The 20,584-nt window shown below is 36.4% G+C and overlaps 1 protein-coding gene across 3 annotated transcripts in view; it reads right to left on the reverse strand.

Annotated features, from left to right (window-relative positions):
• Positions 1 to 19,150, reverse strand: part of anxa5b (annexin A5b) — a 43,982-nt gene extending 24,832 nt beyond the window's left edge. The window contains exons 1-5 of one of the 3 annotated variants that reach the window (XM_039751142.1): positions 19,027 to 19,150; positions 18,705 to 18,744; positions 9,182 to 9,254; positions 6,704 to 6,798; positions 4,809 to 4,922 (exon numbers count right to left, since the gene is read on the reverse strand). In XM_039751142.1, the coding sequence (XP_039607076.1) occupies positions 4,809 to 4,922; positions 6,704 to 6,798; positions 9,182 to 9,254; positions 18,705 to 18,722 (300 nt within the window). In that variant the 5' untranslated portion in view covers positions 18,723 to 18,744; positions 19,027 to 19,150. Of the gene's footprint in view, positions 1 to 4,808; positions 4,923 to 6,703; positions 6,799 to 9,181; positions 9,255 to 18,704; positions 18,745 to 19,022 lie in introns of all 3 variants that reach the window. The other 2 variants (XM_039751143.1, XM_039751144.1) reach the window with 2 other exon arrangements.
• Positions 19,151 to 20,584: the final 1,434 nt, after the last annotated feature.

Genomic DNA, 20,584 nt, shown 5'->3' on the forward strand with positions numbered 1-20,584 from the left:
GTCTAAATTGGCCCTGTATGTGCATAATTGGACCTTGTAATAAACTGGGACCATATATAGGGCTTTTTCCTGCTTGCTAATCAACATTTCTAGGAAAGGATTGGTCTCCTTGATATCCTGAATAGAAATAAGCACTTTTGAGAATATTCTGAAGTTTTGATGGGGGATTCTAACCAGAAACAAATGGTATGGCAAAAGTTTTACAGCTGCAGCATTATTAGGTTGAATTGTATTAACAGACATGATTCTTTGCATCTGCTGTTAACATAAAAGCTCACACTAAGCACATTTTTCTAGGATATGTATGTGCCCTCCAATTGACTTGTACCCCATCCATGTTTGGTTCCTATCTTGTATGTGGATGCTGCTGGTTCTGACTTTGGGTCGCTTAGACCCAAAATGTAAACTAATTTAGGAAAAATATTAACTGAGTGGAATGAGGCTGTATGCTTACTGTTTTGCATACATTTTGTTTTGGCCTAAACACATTTGCATAGATAAAATTGCTTTATGCTAGTCCAGGAGGCCCAGTTCATATAAATAATATAAATTCTGATTAGTTTACATTAGAACCTAAAACAAAACATCTTTGTTCTGAACTTAAGGTACTTAAAATCTCATACATATATTAACAAAGTCTTCTTTACAAAAAAAAATATCATACTCGGTTGTAATCTCATCTAAAATCCAAAATACAACTGCAGGTGAAAGTACAGAGATCTGAAGTTGAAGATGACATGGCACTATTTAACTCCAGTTTTTTACACAGTTTTACATATATATTTTACCAAGCGCTACTATTAGTTCACTATGTAGGCGGACTTTTTCATAAGCGCAGGGCAATGCACTGATAAAATGTGTAATGTATTCAGTCTGTCTCAGGTTTACTGTCACATATGATGTACACAATAAAATCAAGTACATGTATGACCAAGTGCATCATGCCGCCCAAATCTCGCTCTGTACATTATGGCAAGGACAGCATCACAATAGGTACTGATAAGCAAGACAATTACGTTCCATTTAAATACACTACATTTCATGTGCGAGTTTGCAGTAGCAAAACCTACTAAGAACAGGTATTTAGGCTTGTCAGTTTCATTTTTTTTGGGGGAGTTACAGTGAAAGAGAGTGTTTTTTCAGGGTTTGGCAACACTGTACTGCATATACTGTTTTTGGCAACACATTTCTCAAAAATGCATCCATCTGTTCGACCATGTTCCTCGAGGAATCCTGTGGGGGGTGCTCTGGGAGTATAGGGTACCAGACCTCCTGATAAGGGCTGTTCGGTCCCTGAACAACCAGTGTCAGAACTTGGACCGCATTGCCTTCAGTAAGTCAAACCCATTTCCAGTGCGAGTTGCACTCCACCAGGGTTGCCCTTTGTCTCCAATTCTGTTCCAAACTTTTATGGACAGAATTTCTATGTGCAGCCAGGGCATTGAGGGGGTCCAGTTTGCTGGGCTCAGGATTGGGTCACTGCTTTTTGCAGATGATGTTGTCCTGTTTGCTTCATCAGGCTGTGATCTTCAGCTCTCACTGGATTGGTTCACAGCCGAGTGTGAAGCGGCTGCAAATCTGAGACCATGGTCTTCAGCCGGAAAAGGGTGGATTGCCCTCTCAGGGTTGGGAGTGAGATCCTGCCCCAAGTGGAGGAGATCAAGTATCTCAGGGTCTTGTTCATGAGTGAGGGAAGAATGCAGCGGGAGCCGAGCCGAAAGGCAAAGCTCTCAATTTAACGGTCGATCTATGTTCCTACCCTCACCTATGGTCATGAGTAGGGAATCCATTCCCAGACGGTTTTATCCATTCCCAGGAATTCGGGAATCCCGCATGTCATTCCCAGGAATCCCGGGCTCCCGGGGATGACACAGTGCATCTCACTTGTGAATAGTTTTAGAACGACCAACACTTATTTTTAATAAAACTACTGCAATATGTTGACACCAATAAAAGACTAACCTTATCTACAAGCAGTTCATGCTGTCATATAAGTACATGTATCTAGTTCAGGGGTGCCCACACTTTTTTGGCTTGCAAACTACTTTTAAAATGACCACGTCAAAATGATCTACCTACATTAAAAATTTTATATATATGTAGCACTGCTGCCTCACATTTAGGAGACCCGGGCTCTCTTCCCGGGTCTTCCCTGCGTGGAGTTTGCATGTTCTCCCCGTGTCTGCATGGGTTTCCTCCTGGCGCTTCAGTTTCCTCCCACAATCCAAAGACATGCAGGTTAGGTGGATTGGCAATTCTAAATTGTCCCTAGTGTGTGAGTGTGTTTGTGTGTGCCCTGCGGTGGGTTGGCACCCTACTCAGGATTGGTTCCTGCCTTGTGCCCTGTGTTGGCTGGGATTGGCTCCAGCAGACCCCCGTGACCCTGTGTTCGGATTCAGCGGGTTAGAAAATGGATGGATGGTTATATATATAGTTTTACTGTCAAATAATGCAAAGAGTATGTGACACGTGTGTTACCCTTTACATTGCGCCACGGCATGTGGTTCATTTATTTGACAGCATGTACTGTAGATCGGGGTAATTACACTCATGGCATTCATAGCCTAAATCACAATCTGAGTGTATGGGTGGTTACCTACCAGGTAACGCTTGTGTCAGCAAACATCCGCCATGGTGCCCTCTTCAGTTGCGAGAAGCAGATCATAGAATGTTGCAAAGTTTTACTGTCAAATAAGGCAAAGAGTACGCGGTACGTGTTTCGCCCTAATTCTGGGCTCATCAGGCGTACACACTCCCTGCATCCCCTCTCAGGAATTGAACCTCGTAAGTCAGCATCAGAGGCGAAGCCACGGCGTGTGGTTCGTTTATTTGACAGCATTTAGATCAGTGTAATTACATTCATGGCATTTGTAGTCTGAATCACAATCTGATTGTATGGGTGCATGTGGGATGACCCTTGTGTTAGAAAAAAAGAGATCTCAGACTGGCCGCCCTGTATGTCAATCAAGTGGCAAATGCCATAGGGAGGAAATATGATAGACTAACGTTTAAAAAAATTTTTTTTGAATGCAACACAATCTTCCTGATCAGATACCGATACACTTGTTCTAAACAACGCCCGTGCTTGCCATTGCTCTGAAACACTGCCATTTCAGCTTTTACTGATGCCTCCAGTTTCTTGTCATTATTCTGTGATGGCAAGTTTCTTGGCACAGATAATGTGGATGCAACAGACTGACTTGCATTGCAATTTCAAGTTGCTGTTCAAAGCTGTTGTCTGACAGACGTCAATGAAGTCTGCCCTGTCCCGGCATTCATGAGCTGCGGAGTGCAGACTCTTCCCAGTCCAGAGCCTGGAGACTGACAACTGCTGCTGGCTTGACTGAATCAATCTGCAACACACTACACCGTGAGCCAAAAAAAGTGTCACTTAATTATTTTCAGCTATAACTTTATTTCTTGATCGATTTTTACACACTATATATGTGAGCTTGGCCGTTCCTGGTTTCCCGGGAATTACAGCAGTTTCATTCCTGGGAATGCGGGAATGAAAAATGTTCCGGAATTGGGTAATCAGTTTAGATAAGACCTACAGAGCTTATCAACAAATTTTAATAAATTTGCCCTTGATATCTTAGGGTATGATGGGGAAGGAATTTTACAATTAAAATTTAAAAAAATGAATGGGATTCATTCTTAAAATACATTCTAATTACTATTCCATAAACCATAATTCATGTAAAAACTGTGAATTCACATATATCTTCTCACAATTAGCAGGTTTTAGGTTGCATGTTTTGGGGATATTCTTACGTAGCCTTGGAGCTAAAATTACTACTAATATTTTGAGCAAATAACAAATATGATAACATTATAACATCCTATACCACACTACTTGAACAAAGACTAATATTTTGTTCAACTGGAATATTCTGAATCCACCTTTTACAATTCAGAGGAAAAATGTAGCTTTCAGAATATGGCATTAACTCATTACCATAAAGTAATCATGCCAGGCCTCTGCTGAAATTTATTTGCTGTTTAACTGTACATGACAAACTTCTTTAGATATGGATCTCTTGTTGTAGACTTGTTTGAGTTAGCTGGGGTTGAGTGCTGTTTTTTGTTTTATGGATTATCTTTTAAACATGTTATTGTACTTGCTAGGATTTCTCTTTTGTGATTAGATTCAAGTTTTGTTATTGCTTTTAGTTGTTCAGAAATAAAAAGAGATGAATGTGTATATACAGATATAAATCTATGCAGATATAGTATACACAGTACATATGACTACCTACAAAATTAATTACTTAATCTTTTATTCTCCTGCACAGTATGATATGTACAGCTTATATTTTCCCATGGTTTTCACTTAAACTTATTTAAAATGACACTAAATATAAAACACACTTGCTATTAGAGACCTAGAAATTACACTGCCTTCAGTAATGAATTAGTGTTTGGCTTAATTTTCAGAAAGGGCAAACACCAAATCAAAACCACCACAATTAAATAATTAACATACTTATTTTATTAAGGCACGCCATTAACAATATTTGCTTCTTTTTTTTTTTTTTTCTTATGCAGGTATTTTACATGCATTCATTTTAATGAGATTGCTTATTAAAGATTTACATTTCATTAAAATTTCTGCTATTTGCTTTTAATTATGTTAGTACATAGTATTAAATTAACAACAGTTTATGTTTTTAATGAAAACCTGTATTTTTTGCAAAGTAGGTTGGGTCTTCTAAATCCTTTATAACATTATGTTATTGCATCACAAGATATACAATGTTTTATTGATAATTGGTGCAACAATGAAAAAATTAAAACATGAAGGTTACCTTTATTGCAGCTCTAAGTTCATTGACATCATAGAGAACTGGAGGTGTCATTAAGCCAACAATTATAGTTTCAAATTTTCCACCCAGTTCAGACTTCAAATTATCAACCAGATCCTATATGAAAAGTAAATCCACATATTGTAAATTAAACACACATATGGACCTTATTTTATATACAAGCTTCTTAATATACACAATATAAAAAATCAACACGCCAACAGTTTACATTTCACACTTACTGTACTGTATTTGACAAAGTGTAACCACACTTTCTACCCTTTTGCTCTCCTCTGAATACTAAAGGATAAATCGCAGTGAAGACTTGCCAACTTTTTAAAATCTTATTCCCCTTTCTAGTGATATGCAGTGTAATATTTCTTTCTCTGTACAAGACTTTAATGCATATATCTGAAAATGTAATCATTTATATATGCATAAGGAAATCCAGATACAATATTTAAGTCAATATGGTTTGCACAGCTTCACATCATCTAATTTAAAATATTTTCTGCTAAAGATGCTTAGTTTTAATTAATCAAAGTAATTTTCTGTACTTTACTGTAATATTTCTTAATGACTGGATCACAACCAGCTTTTGGGTTGTGGGCCGCTGCTGGTGGGTCACGATTGTCTATTGTTTTTTGTGCAGAAGCCTGTGAAGTAGATCACTTTGGGTCTGGAGTGGGTTTCCGCAAAGGCGGCTGTGCTCGATTCTGACCCCACTCTTTTGATCATGCTGGAATCATTAAAGGAACACCTCCCCCAAACCACTGCAATGATTGCATAGACAATATGGGAAACATGGGGAAAAAGTGGGTCATAACATCAAAAATTTTGAGATACAGTGCTTTAATACATCCTGAGTAAGGCATTAAAAACAGCATTGAATTTCCAAACAACAGACAGTTGTCTGAAACAGTGGATGGAAAACCCAAGCAAAGGAAGGTTCCAAAGACTGAAACTAACATTTGGACACGGGGACAAAAAAAAAGAGGTAAAGCAAAAATAGATGACAACAAAAAGAGTGAAAAACTAGGCAAGAGCAAGTTGTTAATAAACCCAAAGAATCATGAAAAAATGTAGAATCATAGACACAAAAGCCAAGAGTAATAAACAGAAGACAGAAACCCCTGTCCACCCTGCAAAATGAGGAATGGAAAGAATGTGAATGGGTGCACACTTAGTCTTGAATGAATGAATGAATGATTACATTTTAATGTTGAATTTAAATTCACAAAGGTAAATTCATAATCGGCAGTACCCTTGAGTTTCAAAACCACATGCTTTCTATGTGGAGTGCACAAATTATCTCTGTGTCTACATGGTTTGGTCTCTGGGTTCTTTGTTCCCCTCCCCTTATTCCACAGATGTGGGCTATAGGTTAACTCTTATTCAATATTGGATCTGTGGGTAAGAGACTTCAAAAACTATTATTTTCCCTGCCATAAAAAAGCAACAACATATTTCTAACATTCATATCATTGTAGAAAGTATAAAATTACTAATAATAAACTACTTTAATTATGAAGAAGTAAAATAAAAACATTTGCATCTGGTTTAATTTTCCATCAATGATCTCAATCATTGTGGTGGGTTGGCACCCTGCCCAGGATTGGTTCCTGCCTTGTGCCCTGTGTTGGCTGGGATTGGCTCCAGCAGACCCCCGTGACCCTGTATTCAGATTCAGCGGGTTAGAAAATGGATGAATGGATGATCTCAATCATCTTTTAATGAACAAATGCTTAATAAAGAAAAAAATGTAAAAAATAAAATAAAATAAGTAAATGGTGCAATATTTAACTAGGCTGGACTTTTAAACAGAGTTTAGATTGAAAAGTTTAAATTATCATTCAATAAAATTTCCCTTCCCAAATCTGCAACTCTCTAGTTAATACCTTTCCATATAAATTCTTATAGGTTGCTGCAATCTGCTGTCGCTGGGTATTGCTCCTGGCTGTCAGAAGCTGTAGTATAGCGTCTTCATCAGTACCTGTACAAACACAAAAAATTATGCAGTCATAATTATGAACTAGACAGCCTGCTGTCCAAGAACTTTAATTATTATCACGAATTGCTGATTATACAAACAAGAAATTTTAATGCCTAAAATAAACACAAATAGTAATATTTTGGCACATACTGTATCTTCTAGAATTTAATTAAAACCAACATCTTATTCAACTGTTAATCGTTGACCTACGAAAATATTAAACTTGTTAGTTACAGTAAACAGGTGCATATTTTATTGGACTTTACAATTGTTTTATTAGTTGTTCAGTTTGAAACTAATCACTGATCATTACATAAAAAAGAAAGCAGGTCATTCAGTTTAAGTTAGAAATAAATTACATTACAAAATGAAAACAAGTTTGACGAAAACAGGCTATTCAGCCCAACAAAGCCCGTCTATAATATTCAGCTAATGTCTCTATACTAATACCATGTTTAGTTTTAATGGTGACCAAAGTAACTACTATTTACCATACTTCAGTACATGGTAACTTTCTTGCAAAATTCACCCTTAAGTTTCCCTCAAAAGGCCTTATTTTAAAGTAATAACCAGGATTCACCACACTAACTTCCTTTACAATAAATATTCCTGTAAATATTTCTGTCATGTCTCCTCTTAATCTACATTTGATTAAATAGAAAATGTTTGACACCTTCAGTTTTTCATAGCTTCTCATAGCACTTTGCAGTGTTAGAATTGGCCAAGTAGGTCTTCTGTGGACTGATCCGTGCTACCATGTATTTTTTGTAATTTGGACATTAAAAACCGCACACAGTACTTCAGATCAGGTCTCACGAGTACATTATGTACCCTAGAAATAACCCTCCTTGACTTTTACAACACACATAGGGCTTTACAACCTAAGACCTTATTAGCTTTCTTAATCGATAATAATAATAAAATTTATACTGAGATTCATTTTTTTCTGCTTATCCTTTCCATCCAGGACAGCACAACCTGGTCTTATGATCCCTCATTCTTTCAGCATACTAAAAACCTTGTTAAAAATACAAATGCACAACTGCCAATAAAAAGGGAGAAGTAACAAATACTACTAATATTATTCTGACATATGGGTCACAAGAAGATAAAATGGTGATTTCTTTATTATTTAAAATATTAAAATTCAATTATGCAATCTACTATTGTGCATTATTCCTTTTTTAAATTTTTTTTATAGGTTTACTATTTGTGGCACCAAAAGCTGCCCAGGAGGGAATAAAGTGCATTTGTGAAAACTAAAGTCTTTGGGAGGTAAAAAATGGACCCAAAACAATAATAATAATAATAATGATAATAATAATAATAATAAAAACAAACACAAAATTTTACTGACTAAACACATTGTGGGAACCAACTTTGCATACATGTGCTGAGTTCAAATGGTGCATCCTAACGGCAATACAGGTGAGATCACTAAATAAAATTCATCCTGGAGAAAATTTTTAAAGCAAAATATAGCCTTTTACTTTTCTCCTGTACAAATGGGGATACAATATAAAATTTGCCAGACATATGTTTAAATGTGAGGATTTCCATATTGGACAAAAACAAAGATGTACAAGCACATGTTTAACTTTATACATCATATAATATATTTGACTGTATAAATGTGTTAAACTATTACACTAAATAAGGAAAAAAAACTACTCGATTCATCACACATCTTTGTGGAACTTGAGCTTCAAATATTTTAGCGGTCTGAAATCAGACTGTAAATACTTAGTTTTGTTGCATAATAGTTTATATTTAGTTTGGGGTAAGTTCTTAAATGATTGATATGTTGGTAATAGAGTTAACAATGTTTCATATTTAAGTATCTAGGAGTCACTGATTAAACTGAGGAAATTCTGTTGATTTAACATGCTCCAAGATTGGTCTAGATTTCACCACCTTCATGTGCAATGATTCTAATGCCAGTATGCTTCTGAAGCAATAAGATCAAAAGAGCCTTTAATTATCTTTTGTGTTAACTTATTGGCATTTATAAGTATTTAGTTAGTTTAACTTTAAGTTTTTTTTTAAGTTTTACTTTAAAATACCTATACTGATTGTGAAGCATTTGACATAAGTGTATTGTTAACTTATTTATAGTTAAAGCAGTGTGACAATATTTGAAACCACTTGGTTTACAAACAGCACCATGTTGGTTAATAACTTACTCATACACAAACTACCCAATAGTTTAATAACTAAACTAAATAATATCACCTGCTAAAGGCATTTTATTCATTATTGATTTACTGAAAGTCAAAATTAGCATTCAGCTGATAAAAATGAAAATTATGATTATAGTTATTAAAAAGGTTATTTCTTCACTACTGTATTGCACCCAGGAATAAACTAAGCTTCAGGCACTCACCAAGTCCTTTCATCGCACCATACAGGGCTTCTGCATCTTGTTTGGCATCAAATTGAGCAAAGGGCTTCACAGACTGTAAGGTAAGCAGTAAAAAGTTTCCTTATAATAAAAACAGAGCACGATATGTACTTTTAACACTTTAATTAGTCCAGTTCAGGGTTAACTTATAGTTTAATAGGTATAGAATAAATTATCTACTTTTACTTAACACAGGAAATTTGAATCACCCATAATTAACATAGACTTCATTTCAATGTGTATCACCGGCCAGAAGAATTCCTGGTATGATTCATTTCTGAACATAAAGTATTACAAGCTGTAATAGTATCAGTAACTAAGAATCACTACACTGTTTATTTTTCAGAATTATCATGTCCCTTTCTCCAGTACCTAAAACAGATCAAGAATTAAGGACAAGTACCTCAGTTGCTTGGAAACTCTTTAATAAGTCTGTATTATGTAGATTTTCATTTACTACAGGTTATTATACAACATACAATTTATTTTTTTATAGCGCTCATCATAGAATGCAGGTGTGGAGTGCTGTGAACAAGTTCTCAGGTAAAATGCAAGTACACATTATATTTAATACAGAATTAGTTCATATAATAATACACATTTGTTAATACACAAAGTAAACAAAATAGAAACTTGACTAGCATAAATGGAAACCAACAATATCTGTCCAATAATTAAGTGACAAATTATGACCAGTTGACAACAAAGGTGAGTAAAATTATAAAAGAGAAAGTCAAATACAAATCCAACCATAGTCAGAGCTTGGGGACCTTGGCCAACTAGTCATCTACCCTCTCCTGTGCATTTTACAAATAATAAGAGTCTGTGCTGGGCTGTGTCTGACGGATACAAGTCCTGAAAAAGCCACTCTGTGACCAGAAATGCTGTGCATCTAGATTTTCCCTTGTTTACAATTTGCAATTGCTTGTCTTGAGTTCTGTATGCTGCACTGGAATATTCAACTGCTGCAATCAAGATGTACAGAGTTCTAAGAAAATGTGTTCAGTTAGAAACACTTTTCATTCACATACCATTTTTCTAATCTGCTTACTCTTCCCTGGAGTATGTAGTGCTAATACTAAACTGAAGAAAGATTACAAAATAAAAGTAATTTACCTTTATTTATTTACTTACTTCCTAAAGCCTAAAGTCACAAGTAGTGTGCAGAGGGCATGCTCAAAACTGTGTGTGATGCCACAAAAAGTGCTTGCTGACACTTTAGTATGCAAACAATGGTATGTGCATTCTTCCTCCAATGTAGAAGGGAGCTGAGTTTACCTCTGTTACAGCGCTTCTATGTGAAAACAGCAGTGTCAGATGCGGGGGTGGGGTGTATTTGGGCTCGTGAATGTGGCTGAGAAAATAAAACTGACTAAAAAAAAACAAAAAAACAAAGCTAACCTTTACAAGTATCATAAATTACACTAGCTGTTACAGACTGAAATCAAATGTATGTTTTTATTCTAAAATAGTAAGACTAAGAGCAGTTTACTTCTCAAAAGGGAGAGGTGCAGAATCGAAATGGCGACCTTTTGATTCCCAGTCGGCAGCTGAGTCGATTGCACCACAGAGGAAGTCATAATAATCAACTGTCAAAGTCGCATGTTAAGGCGACTTTTTGTTTCTGCAGTTATATTTTTGAATAAAAGCGCAATTGTTGTGTTAGATTTGTACCTTCTGTGAAAATATTTCTTTTGATATTTGGACTTCAGGCTTCATACATTATATAGTTTATGCCTACATTTTGTCATCTACTACTAGAATATAAAAAACGTTTCTGTTTTAACAATGTGTTTACACAGATTACTGTAGAAATGGAACAGACATGAAATGCATGTGTTCCAAACAACAATCTATTATTTCCACTCTAAAACTCCACTTCACTCCCAGAAAATCAATCAAGGCATGAGCTGGGAGAAGTTTGTGCACGTTCTAAGTCGGTGGGGGGATGGAATAGCCAGCTGCTTTGCAGCCCAATTTTTATCAACACATTTAAATGACAAAAGACACTGGTGGAGAGCTGTGAACGATTTTAAGAAGCGATTTAAGGTGGGACGGATTTACGAGTTTTTTCGTAGGCTCTGGTAATTCTAGTGTTCATGGCAAAATGCAACCACTGTACAGTTTCCACAGAAAGTACAGTATTCTTTTTTAACGTGGCACAGTAGGGGGTAATATATCAAGCAAAAAAATGACGCTCATTAAATTAGCTACATTTCCATGTAAATTTAAATACCGCTCTACTATAGATAATAATGAAAACATACTCCAAATATCTCATATATATTTCTCTTCTGGTTCGTCCTGCTTCCACTTCAAATCCGGTCCGCCCACACGCAGCCGACACGGCATTTCTCGATTCCTATTCGTCCTCTTCCAAAACCTTCCCTACGCTGCCTGTGGCTCCTCTTCAAAACTGGTCCCACCCACACGCAGCCGACACGGCATTTCTCAATTCCTATTCGTCCTCTTCCAAACCCTTCCCCACACTGCTTGTGGCCTCCCATACACCTTGCTATTTTTGTTATACTGCGACGGTTGTTTCCTAAGCCTTTGTTATAAAATGAGTACAGTATCTTCTCTGTCGACGGGTTTTTGTACAATGTCATCTCTATTCCGGGATCCGGCAAATACCTGTTCCTATCAGTGGGTTATTTCTTGATACAAATCGCCTCCAGCAAAACACCTATTCACAACTGCATCTTTCAAGAAGTATTCCTTTCTTCTTGATTTCTGAATTTCTTTCTCACACTTTCCCGTTCCTATTCTTACACCGCCATATGCTACGGCAGGCTTCGGCTAGTGCTCATTAATTCCTTTCAAACAAAAAACTGATTGTTGATGTTCAGTTAAAAATGAGCTTATAATGCAGTCAATGAAAAATATGAATAAAGTTTAACATATTTAAATAATAATTATATTCTTATATCATTTCCATATACTGTATATGTTGTGATGTGTGGGTCACAAACTTGCACAAGAATGAAGGAGGTGAGTCCAAGTTTCTGGCAAAATCAGCTTTACTGTTGTCTTAAAGTTATACAAACAAAAGCTGTCTCTTAAGTACACACAAAAGCTCAGCCCACATGTAATGATGCTGATGTCATCCTGTGTTCGCTCCATTCTCAGATTAAAAGAGTAAACAGACTTCTAGCACAAGTGAGGAGACAGCTGTCTCACACAGCTGTTTCATGACACGAGACATAAAGGGCATAGCCTGGTCAGTTTAAATTCTGTGTGGAATGCCAATACAAGTAAACACTTCCTGACAGAGCATTAGCAACAGTCTGCACATTAACATTAGAATCCCTGAATCCTTACATTGGCTCCCGGTTAAGTTTAGGGCAGATTTTAAAATCCTCCTTTTAACATATAAAGCATTAAATGGCCAAGGTCCGGCTTACTTGTCTTAACTTATCATGACTTACAAACCAGAGCGTACATTAAGATCTCAAGATGCCGGTCTGCTTAGGATTCCAAGAATTAATAAAATAACAGTGGGAGGTTGAGCTTTTAGTTACGGGACCCCTAAACTGTGGAATGGTCTGCCTGCTACTATAAGAGGTGCCCCTTTGGTCTCAGCTTTTAAATCCCAGCTGAAGACTCACTACTTCAGTTTTGCATATCCTGACTAGAGCTGCTGATTAACTATACAAACTGTCTCTCTGTTGTTAGTCATTAGCACTACAACATAAGTAACAGAATAGTTATAATTTGATACTAACCTTCACCTATTCTGTTTCTCTTCTTGGTACTCAAATGTGGCACTTGGTGCCACGGCCCACCAGCCAAGTTGTTTTGCCTGCCTAAGGTAAAGTCATCCCTGATGGAGGATCGCAGGAATCGTGGGAAAGAGGGGTCCTTTCATCTGATTAGCACTATTTCAGCTGTGGAATGGCCAAATGGAGGAGGCAGCTTGATGGATGAGGTCTCCAGGACTCTAAACAAATCCAAATCATATTATGTGATATAATCTACTGTTAAATTCTACTCCGACTTCTAAAATTTTTATTTTCTATACTGTATTGAGGATTTGTTCTGTTCTGTGTATTGTACTGTATTGTGCTGACCCCCTTCTTTTTGATACCCACTGCACGCCCAACCTACTTGGAAAGGGGTCTCTTTTTGAACTGCTTTTACCAAGGTTTCTTCCATTTTTTTTCCCTACAAGGGTTTTTTTGGGAGTTTTTTCTTTTTTTCTTAAGAGAGTTAAGGCTGGTGGGCTGTCAAGAGGCAGGGCCTGTTAAAGCCCATTGCGGCACTTCTTGTGTGATTTTGGGCTACACAAAAAATAAATTGTATTGTATTGCATATGAAAAAAGTCGTTAATGCCGGGCCATCTTAAATTCCCTCACACCTCCTCATCAGTGTCTTTGTTTTGCAAATGTGTCAATCCGCACTGGCTGCAAGCAACCTGCTATCCCATCCCCCACCTACGCAGTTTATGTCGCACAAAAAGTTCTCCCAGCTCAAGTTTGTTTATCTGGGTGTGAGGTGTGTGCAATTGTATAGGGTGAATAATTTATTACTATTTGGAACAAATGCATTTCATGTGTGTTCCGTGTCTACAATGATCTGAATGTAGGATGACAGGAATGATAAGAAAAGAGATAAGAAATGTTGAACACATAAGTAAAACAGAAACTTTTTTCATGTTATGGTATTAATGACAAAATGTTCACATGAACTGTAAAATATGTGGAGACTGAAGTCCAAATATCATATAAACATTTTCACAAAAGCTAAAGTATAACAAAACAAGTGCACTTTTATTCAAGAATATAACCAAAGAAAAAGAAATTGGGTTAGGGGACAATGTTGCCATGGCTGGTGCAAAGGTAGTAACTGCTGCCTCATAATCAAGAGGTTGCAGGTTTGATTCCAGGTCCTTCCTGCATTTAACGTTTACTGAGTAGTGAACTGCTCTTATTGTTACTATCATAGAATAAAAAACATACATTTGATTTGAGTCTTTAACAGCCGGTGTAAATGTATGGTACTTGTAAAGGTTAGCATTTTTTTTTTATTATTCAATTTTATACTCCCAGTCACGTTCATGATCCCCCCCGATCTGACACTGGTTGTTTTCAAATAAAGACATGGTATAAAAGAAGTGAACTCAGATGAGGATGAAGTTTCTACATTGGAGAAAGATAACAGAAGCCCTCCCCGCTAGAAACATCCAGTCACACATAAGAACAATGCAGCTGCACCAGGCATAAAGGTGAAAGATGCAGCAAGAGCCTGTGTGTCACACTACCAGTGAATCTGCCACACACGTCCTTCAATAATACAGCAGGGCCTACAGAGATCACCAAGGTATTGTGCAAAGTTCAAATTGTGATTATGTTTTTTGATGGTCTTTATAGAAAAAACATTTATATGTCACTTATATAAAAGCCACATTGAATGTTGTTTACTTATATTTATTTACTTATCTTCCTACAGCCTAAAGTCACAAGTAGACTGCAGAAGTTCCTGTATTTCTTTGACATCGGCATGCTGACCAAGTAAGGTGGCCATGCATTACAACCTTTTTCGTAGGCTTCAGGGATTCTAGTGTTAACCTTCTTCAAAACAGCCACCTTAGAATATCTTGTTGCACAATCAATCAACACGAGCATATACCGATAACCATTCTTACTTTTGGGAAGTAGACCAAAAATGTCTAACTTGACTCTGCTGAAAGGGACGTCTAAAATAGGCATCAGCAAGAGCACTTCAACAGCACTTTCTCCACTTGTATAAATGTTTATACAGAAATTTTTATTAAAGTCACATTACTACAATTTAAAACAGACAGATTTAACACGTCTTATTTTTGTACTATATCTGGTAGGATTTTGGGATGCCCCCTTATTTTTGTCCCTCTAGACACTAAAAAAATCTTCATTTTCAGGCCATTTTTAAGACCATATTTTATGTACCCTTATGATAAAAAGTAAACTAAATAGGTGCTTTAGCAAAAATGATTAGAAGGATTTGAAGATGTGCATGCCATATCAACCAAACCCAGAGGTTACTTAAAAAAAAAACAGGGATTGATAATAGGCATTTGGAGTGGTGCTTAATTTTAGTTTTGAGGTTGCTGATAACAAATATGATAATATTTTTGATATTTGATTCTTTACCACTGGTCCCAGTCCACTAAGAGCCAGTTCCAGAAGGTTAATAATGGCAGATTTAAAAAATAAGCATGTGGGGTATCGTTTTAGACTATACCCAGATCAGTGATTCCAAATATGATGATATCTTGTATTAATGATCCTTTATTAGGGATCTAGCCTCAGTGGACCTCTATTAAAGCAAGGCTTCCCAAAGTGGTCGATATTGACCCCCTGGGGTCGATAGTTTCAATAAAAAAATTTGGCTGTCAACGACAGCAAAAATACACCCCCTTACTACTGCTATTTGTTTGTTACTTCAAAATATCTATGATTCCAATAGGTACCTAATTATGAAGCAAAATAATTTAAAAAAAAAAAAAACACTTTTTTGATAAAAACACATTACATACCAAACTTGTGAACGAAAAGGTAAAATGTGTCATTAAAAGAGTCACACGTAAGAATGCATGAAAATATATGTAGCACAAACATGTCTGTGCATTGTCTTAACAAACTTATCAAAGCAAGTGTGGACATGAAAAACCGTTGCATGTGACTAGGGGGTCGATGGTTTTAAAAGTTTTTGGTAAAGGGGTCTGCGGCAAAAAAAAGTTTGGGAACTCCTGTATTAAAGGATGAAAATGATACATTTCTATAAAAACAGAGAAAGATTTTGGAATTTTTAACTGATGCACACTGTTTAAAAATTTTAAATATTTGACACATGTATATTTATTCTTCTACCTTATAAAGTAAATCATTACATTTCTTATGAACACCCAAAACTAGAGCAATTTACATTAATCCAGACTATTTATCCATCCATTATCCAACCCGCTATATAATTCAAATTCACACATCACTGATTGATTATGGATTTATCTATAATCCTAATGCAAACTTAAATACTTGTAATTAGATCATAATTATATGCTATGTATATGCGTTACGATTATTTTAAATTGATATTTAATCAATTTCAGCCTGGTCCTAAAATTATACTAGTTTATTACTCTGTTATAGATTAAACCTAAAATACAGAGTAAATAAAAACTGAAATTTACTGGGTAACTACTATGGCTGCTTTGACATCAATCTTGTCCATTATTGAAGAGAAATATTGTTTCAGTCTTCAAAAACTGAAAATTGCTGTGGAAATATAAATTAATTAAAAATAATGATTCTCCTACCTGTGGCTCAAGGTTACAGTTATTTCAAAGAACAAAATAAACTATAAAGGTGACAGCTGTCTCACCATTGTGCTAGTTAACTTTCAAATTTACCTTTTTGGATTGATGTAACACATAATCACTGTTTTTAAATTAAAGACATATAATTTTAAAAATTACATAAAATATATTACACACTTAATTGAGTGAAAGCAACCTTTGTTCAGTGCTTACCAATACCAGCTAATAACAAACCCATACTTATTCTTTCTCATCCCGATAAAAGAATCCTCCACAGCATTCTAAATCAGATCCCTATGGTAACAAGTAAACACTCTAGCATCCTATATGCCCCAACTTGGCAGCTTGCAGGCCACAGCTGAATCAGACTCTCTAAGCATCAAACACCTGGTTACCTCAAAGTAAACACAAGCTGATAAACAATCCCTGCTTGTGTAAGAAGTAATGTCCATCTGCTTAGCAGCTAAAATGCAGTTATTTACTCTTTCATTAAACATGACATTTTATAGTCATATCTTTAATGCCTTCTCAATAAAACTTGTCTAATTTATAAAATGTTTGTAGGTGCATATATTCATCTGAAATGTCCTGCCTAACAAGCAACTATTATACAATTCATTGTGCATGTACATAAAATGCTATTATATATTATAATAAAACATTTTATTTATATGACATCATGCTCAAAGCACTTGATATTAATGAATCTCAAAATGCTCTAAAAATAACTCTGAACTCCAGCGCCAATCGCATAAAAAAGCAACACTTCTATATTCCATAATATTATTCTCCTTTGTCTATCATCAGCAACAATCTGAAAGACTAACATTTATGAGCATTACCACATATTATATAAAATATCAAAGTATGAAATGGACAACAATGTAGCTGCAAAAGATCCTTCATTTTCCCTAGGGTATGAAATTTATGTGATGTGGAGGAGAAGAAAAAAAAACACAAGTGGTTCACAACACAATACAATTTCCCCATAAGAAAAATTCTAAGTATCAGTGTTTCTGTAAAACAGATATACTAAAAATACATTATATATAATGTTGGGTTGTGTGTTAATTGTAGAAACATCCATCCATCCATTATCCATCCAGCTATATCCCAGGGTCAGAACAACGTAAACTTGTACATCCTATTCCTACAGACTTTTATAGATGATTTGTTATTCAACCTGACAATAAACTAAAAAACAAGTTAACATTGTTAACACAATTTATGCAACTAGAAAGTAGTCCTGAATGTTCAAACACATATACAGTCATTTATTAACCTAACACCTACATTTGCTAGTAAAATGTACCTAAACTGTAAACATTACACAAACTACATATAGAATATGTGTTTTAGCCCTACTTTTTCCTCACTGTAACTTAGACAATTATCTAATGGTACCTTATGGTAAGCATATTATTCTTTAATACTGATCCCTAAAATTACTAGTTTAGTTATCCATGATGTTGGGTGTAACTCATTATTATAATCAGACATGGAGCCAGGATGGGCAGGGACATGCATGCTATTCATTCAGTAAATACAGAGAAAACAAAGACTAAAAACGGATCTGGAAAAAATGAATCCTTTCTCACATGACTATGAGTAACTGCAAGAAAACTTTCCACTACATTTTTAAGCAAGGGTGTTCCTTAAACATCTGGTGGTGCAGTATGATAATACTCTTTACTGGAGAAAATGTTTAAGATAACAAATGTTTATTAAGTGTTAGATTTTTGTAGGACTGCTCAAGCATTTTACATATCTGAGTTGCACAGATCACACAAACAGAATAGAAAGCATAGCATTTTCTAAAAATCTGTCCTCATGTTTAGAGGATGCCGAAATTAGCCAGACATACAGTGATGTGTAATTGGTAGTCACGCAGACTGAGTAGGCTGTCAGCTAAAAAAAACGCAAATAACACCTTGGAAGACAGTGAATGAGAAAAGGCAGAAAACTGGAGAAACAAAAGTTACAACTACAGTCCGTAAAGAAAGGGAAGGGTCAGAGAAAATATAGAAAACCATCCATCTTTCTATTTTCTAAAACTGCATGTCCTATTCAATGACATTTTGAAACAGATATAGTACAGCTGTGCAAAATAAAGGTCGGCTAAAGTTAGAAAATATTTGGGGACAAAGCTCTCACTTTCCTTATTGCTTTACTTTCTTGTGTAGCTACATGTGACAAAAATTAACTTACTGCTCCTTTAGTTGCCATTTCCTTGCGTACAAAGCCTTACCTAAAGAAGAAAAAAATGTAACATTAAAAGGAGCATCGTCTGAAATTATCTTTTTATCAGTTTCAACGAGAGTAATGACTTTTTTGTCACCATCGTAGGATTTTGCTTGCTCTCTGACAAATCAGTTGAGTAATGATTTCCTCATGAACTTGAGCAGCATTGATCACGAAATACAAACAAGAAGAATAAAGGGAATGTGGAGGCTCATTAAACTGTTAATAAAGAAAAGGTTTTTGAGTATGTACAACTTTAAAAATAAATAAACAAAAACTTTATACTTACAAAGTAGAAGTTTTTAAAGGGCAGTCAAAAGAGCAGCCTGAGCTCTTCTCGAAAGCTACCAGCTACGAAGTGGGAGAGAAAGGAGCAACTTGTGAGAGTTGGAGCCACACCCGGTCTGAAGCCGTGTGCAAAAACTAAGAAGGAAAAGGCAGTGGGGGCGGCTGCGGCTCCGGGAGGCTCTGCCAATTAGTGTGGGGACTGAAGAAACCATGAAGTAGTTGCTGATTTAAAACACACACATACACAACAACAACTTAATGTTAAAGTAGAGAAATACAGTACACTTTAGACCTAATGACCTATGTTGATAAAGGGCGCTCATACTGGCAGCGTGGCCGGAAGGACAGCTTCGAGGATGCTAGAGTGTTTCGTTTTGTTTTTCCTTCAGTATAACTTGGCAGTTTTTAGTCAGTAGAGCAATGCTTGTTCAAAATTGACACACCGTGATCACAACACTAAAATCAAAAACCACTTTAAGTTTTCACAGCTTATGGATATTTGTGTCAATTTCTCCGGAAACTCCGATTATCTTCCCAAATCCAACTTGTTCGTTATGATTGCGTGTGCACAAGCCATCAGACGGCGCCCCGACCAAGTGAGGATCCTGCCTTGCTGACGAGAAGTGCTTTACTTCCCAGCGGCCTTGAACGTTGCCTGAGGACAGTCCGGAGAATAAATCTGAGATTTTTAACCCCAGTAGTATTTACAAGACGTTCTGCAGAAAAGCTATCTGATATAGAAAGCTTTCCCGTGCTACACGCCTACAAAGCACAACTCCCAGAGACGTTTTGACAGCATTATAAGCCCCCCGGATAAAACAGTACGCTATGTCCCCTGTTCTGATAGCAAAACAGAAACATTTATAGGCATCAGACACATCGTGGGCCCTTGCACTCCTGGGGCCCCCAGCTAGAGCCAGTACCAGTACTTTATGACAGCCTTGTCTGCAGGCATGCTCAGGTTCCAGTTTAAATCCCAACCTGGACACTATCTGATGAAGTAAGGTGCCCAGTGTTATGGGGAGAAGTGATCCCCAGAAGAAGTATTAAAATCTCAACCTTCCCACATAATAATAATAAGCTTTGGCAATACTGATGAATATTATCCAACAATGATACAATAAACTCTCTTATTCAACCTAAGTGTACCAGGAACTGTCACATTGGGGAACAGATATTAAAGAGTAGTAGTCAGGCATGACAAGTAATTTAATTAATGTCACCAGACCTCCACAGGCTAGTAGCGTAGGAGTCCTCAACAGTATATTATGCATGAATCGTTGGTGTGCATCTGGGAGGGCAGACATCCTAGCAGTTGTTTGCTCCTTTCAACGAGTAGCTGTGGCTAGTGAAGGAGGTTCTAGGAGGTAAATCCAAGGGCTTTCAGAGAGTAATACTGACCCCAGAGTTATTTAAGGGATTACCCTAGATGTGGAATCAAGGTGGGGTATAATGCAGATTCAACCCCACATCCCCTGGGGGCCTCTTTTAGCTTTGCATTGGTAGATGAGTCAGGGAAAGTACTCAGCAGAAGGAGAAGTTAAGATCTGGCAAAAAGA

The sequence above is a fragment of the Polypterus senegalus genome, chromosome 4 (assembly GCF_016835505.1).
Source record: "Polypterus senegalus isolate Bchr_013 chromosome 4, ASM1683550v1, whole genome shotgun sequence".
Taxonomy (NCBI): domain Eukaryota; kingdom Metazoa; phylum Chordata; class Cladistia; order Polypteriformes; family Polypteridae; genus Polypterus; species Polypterus senegalus.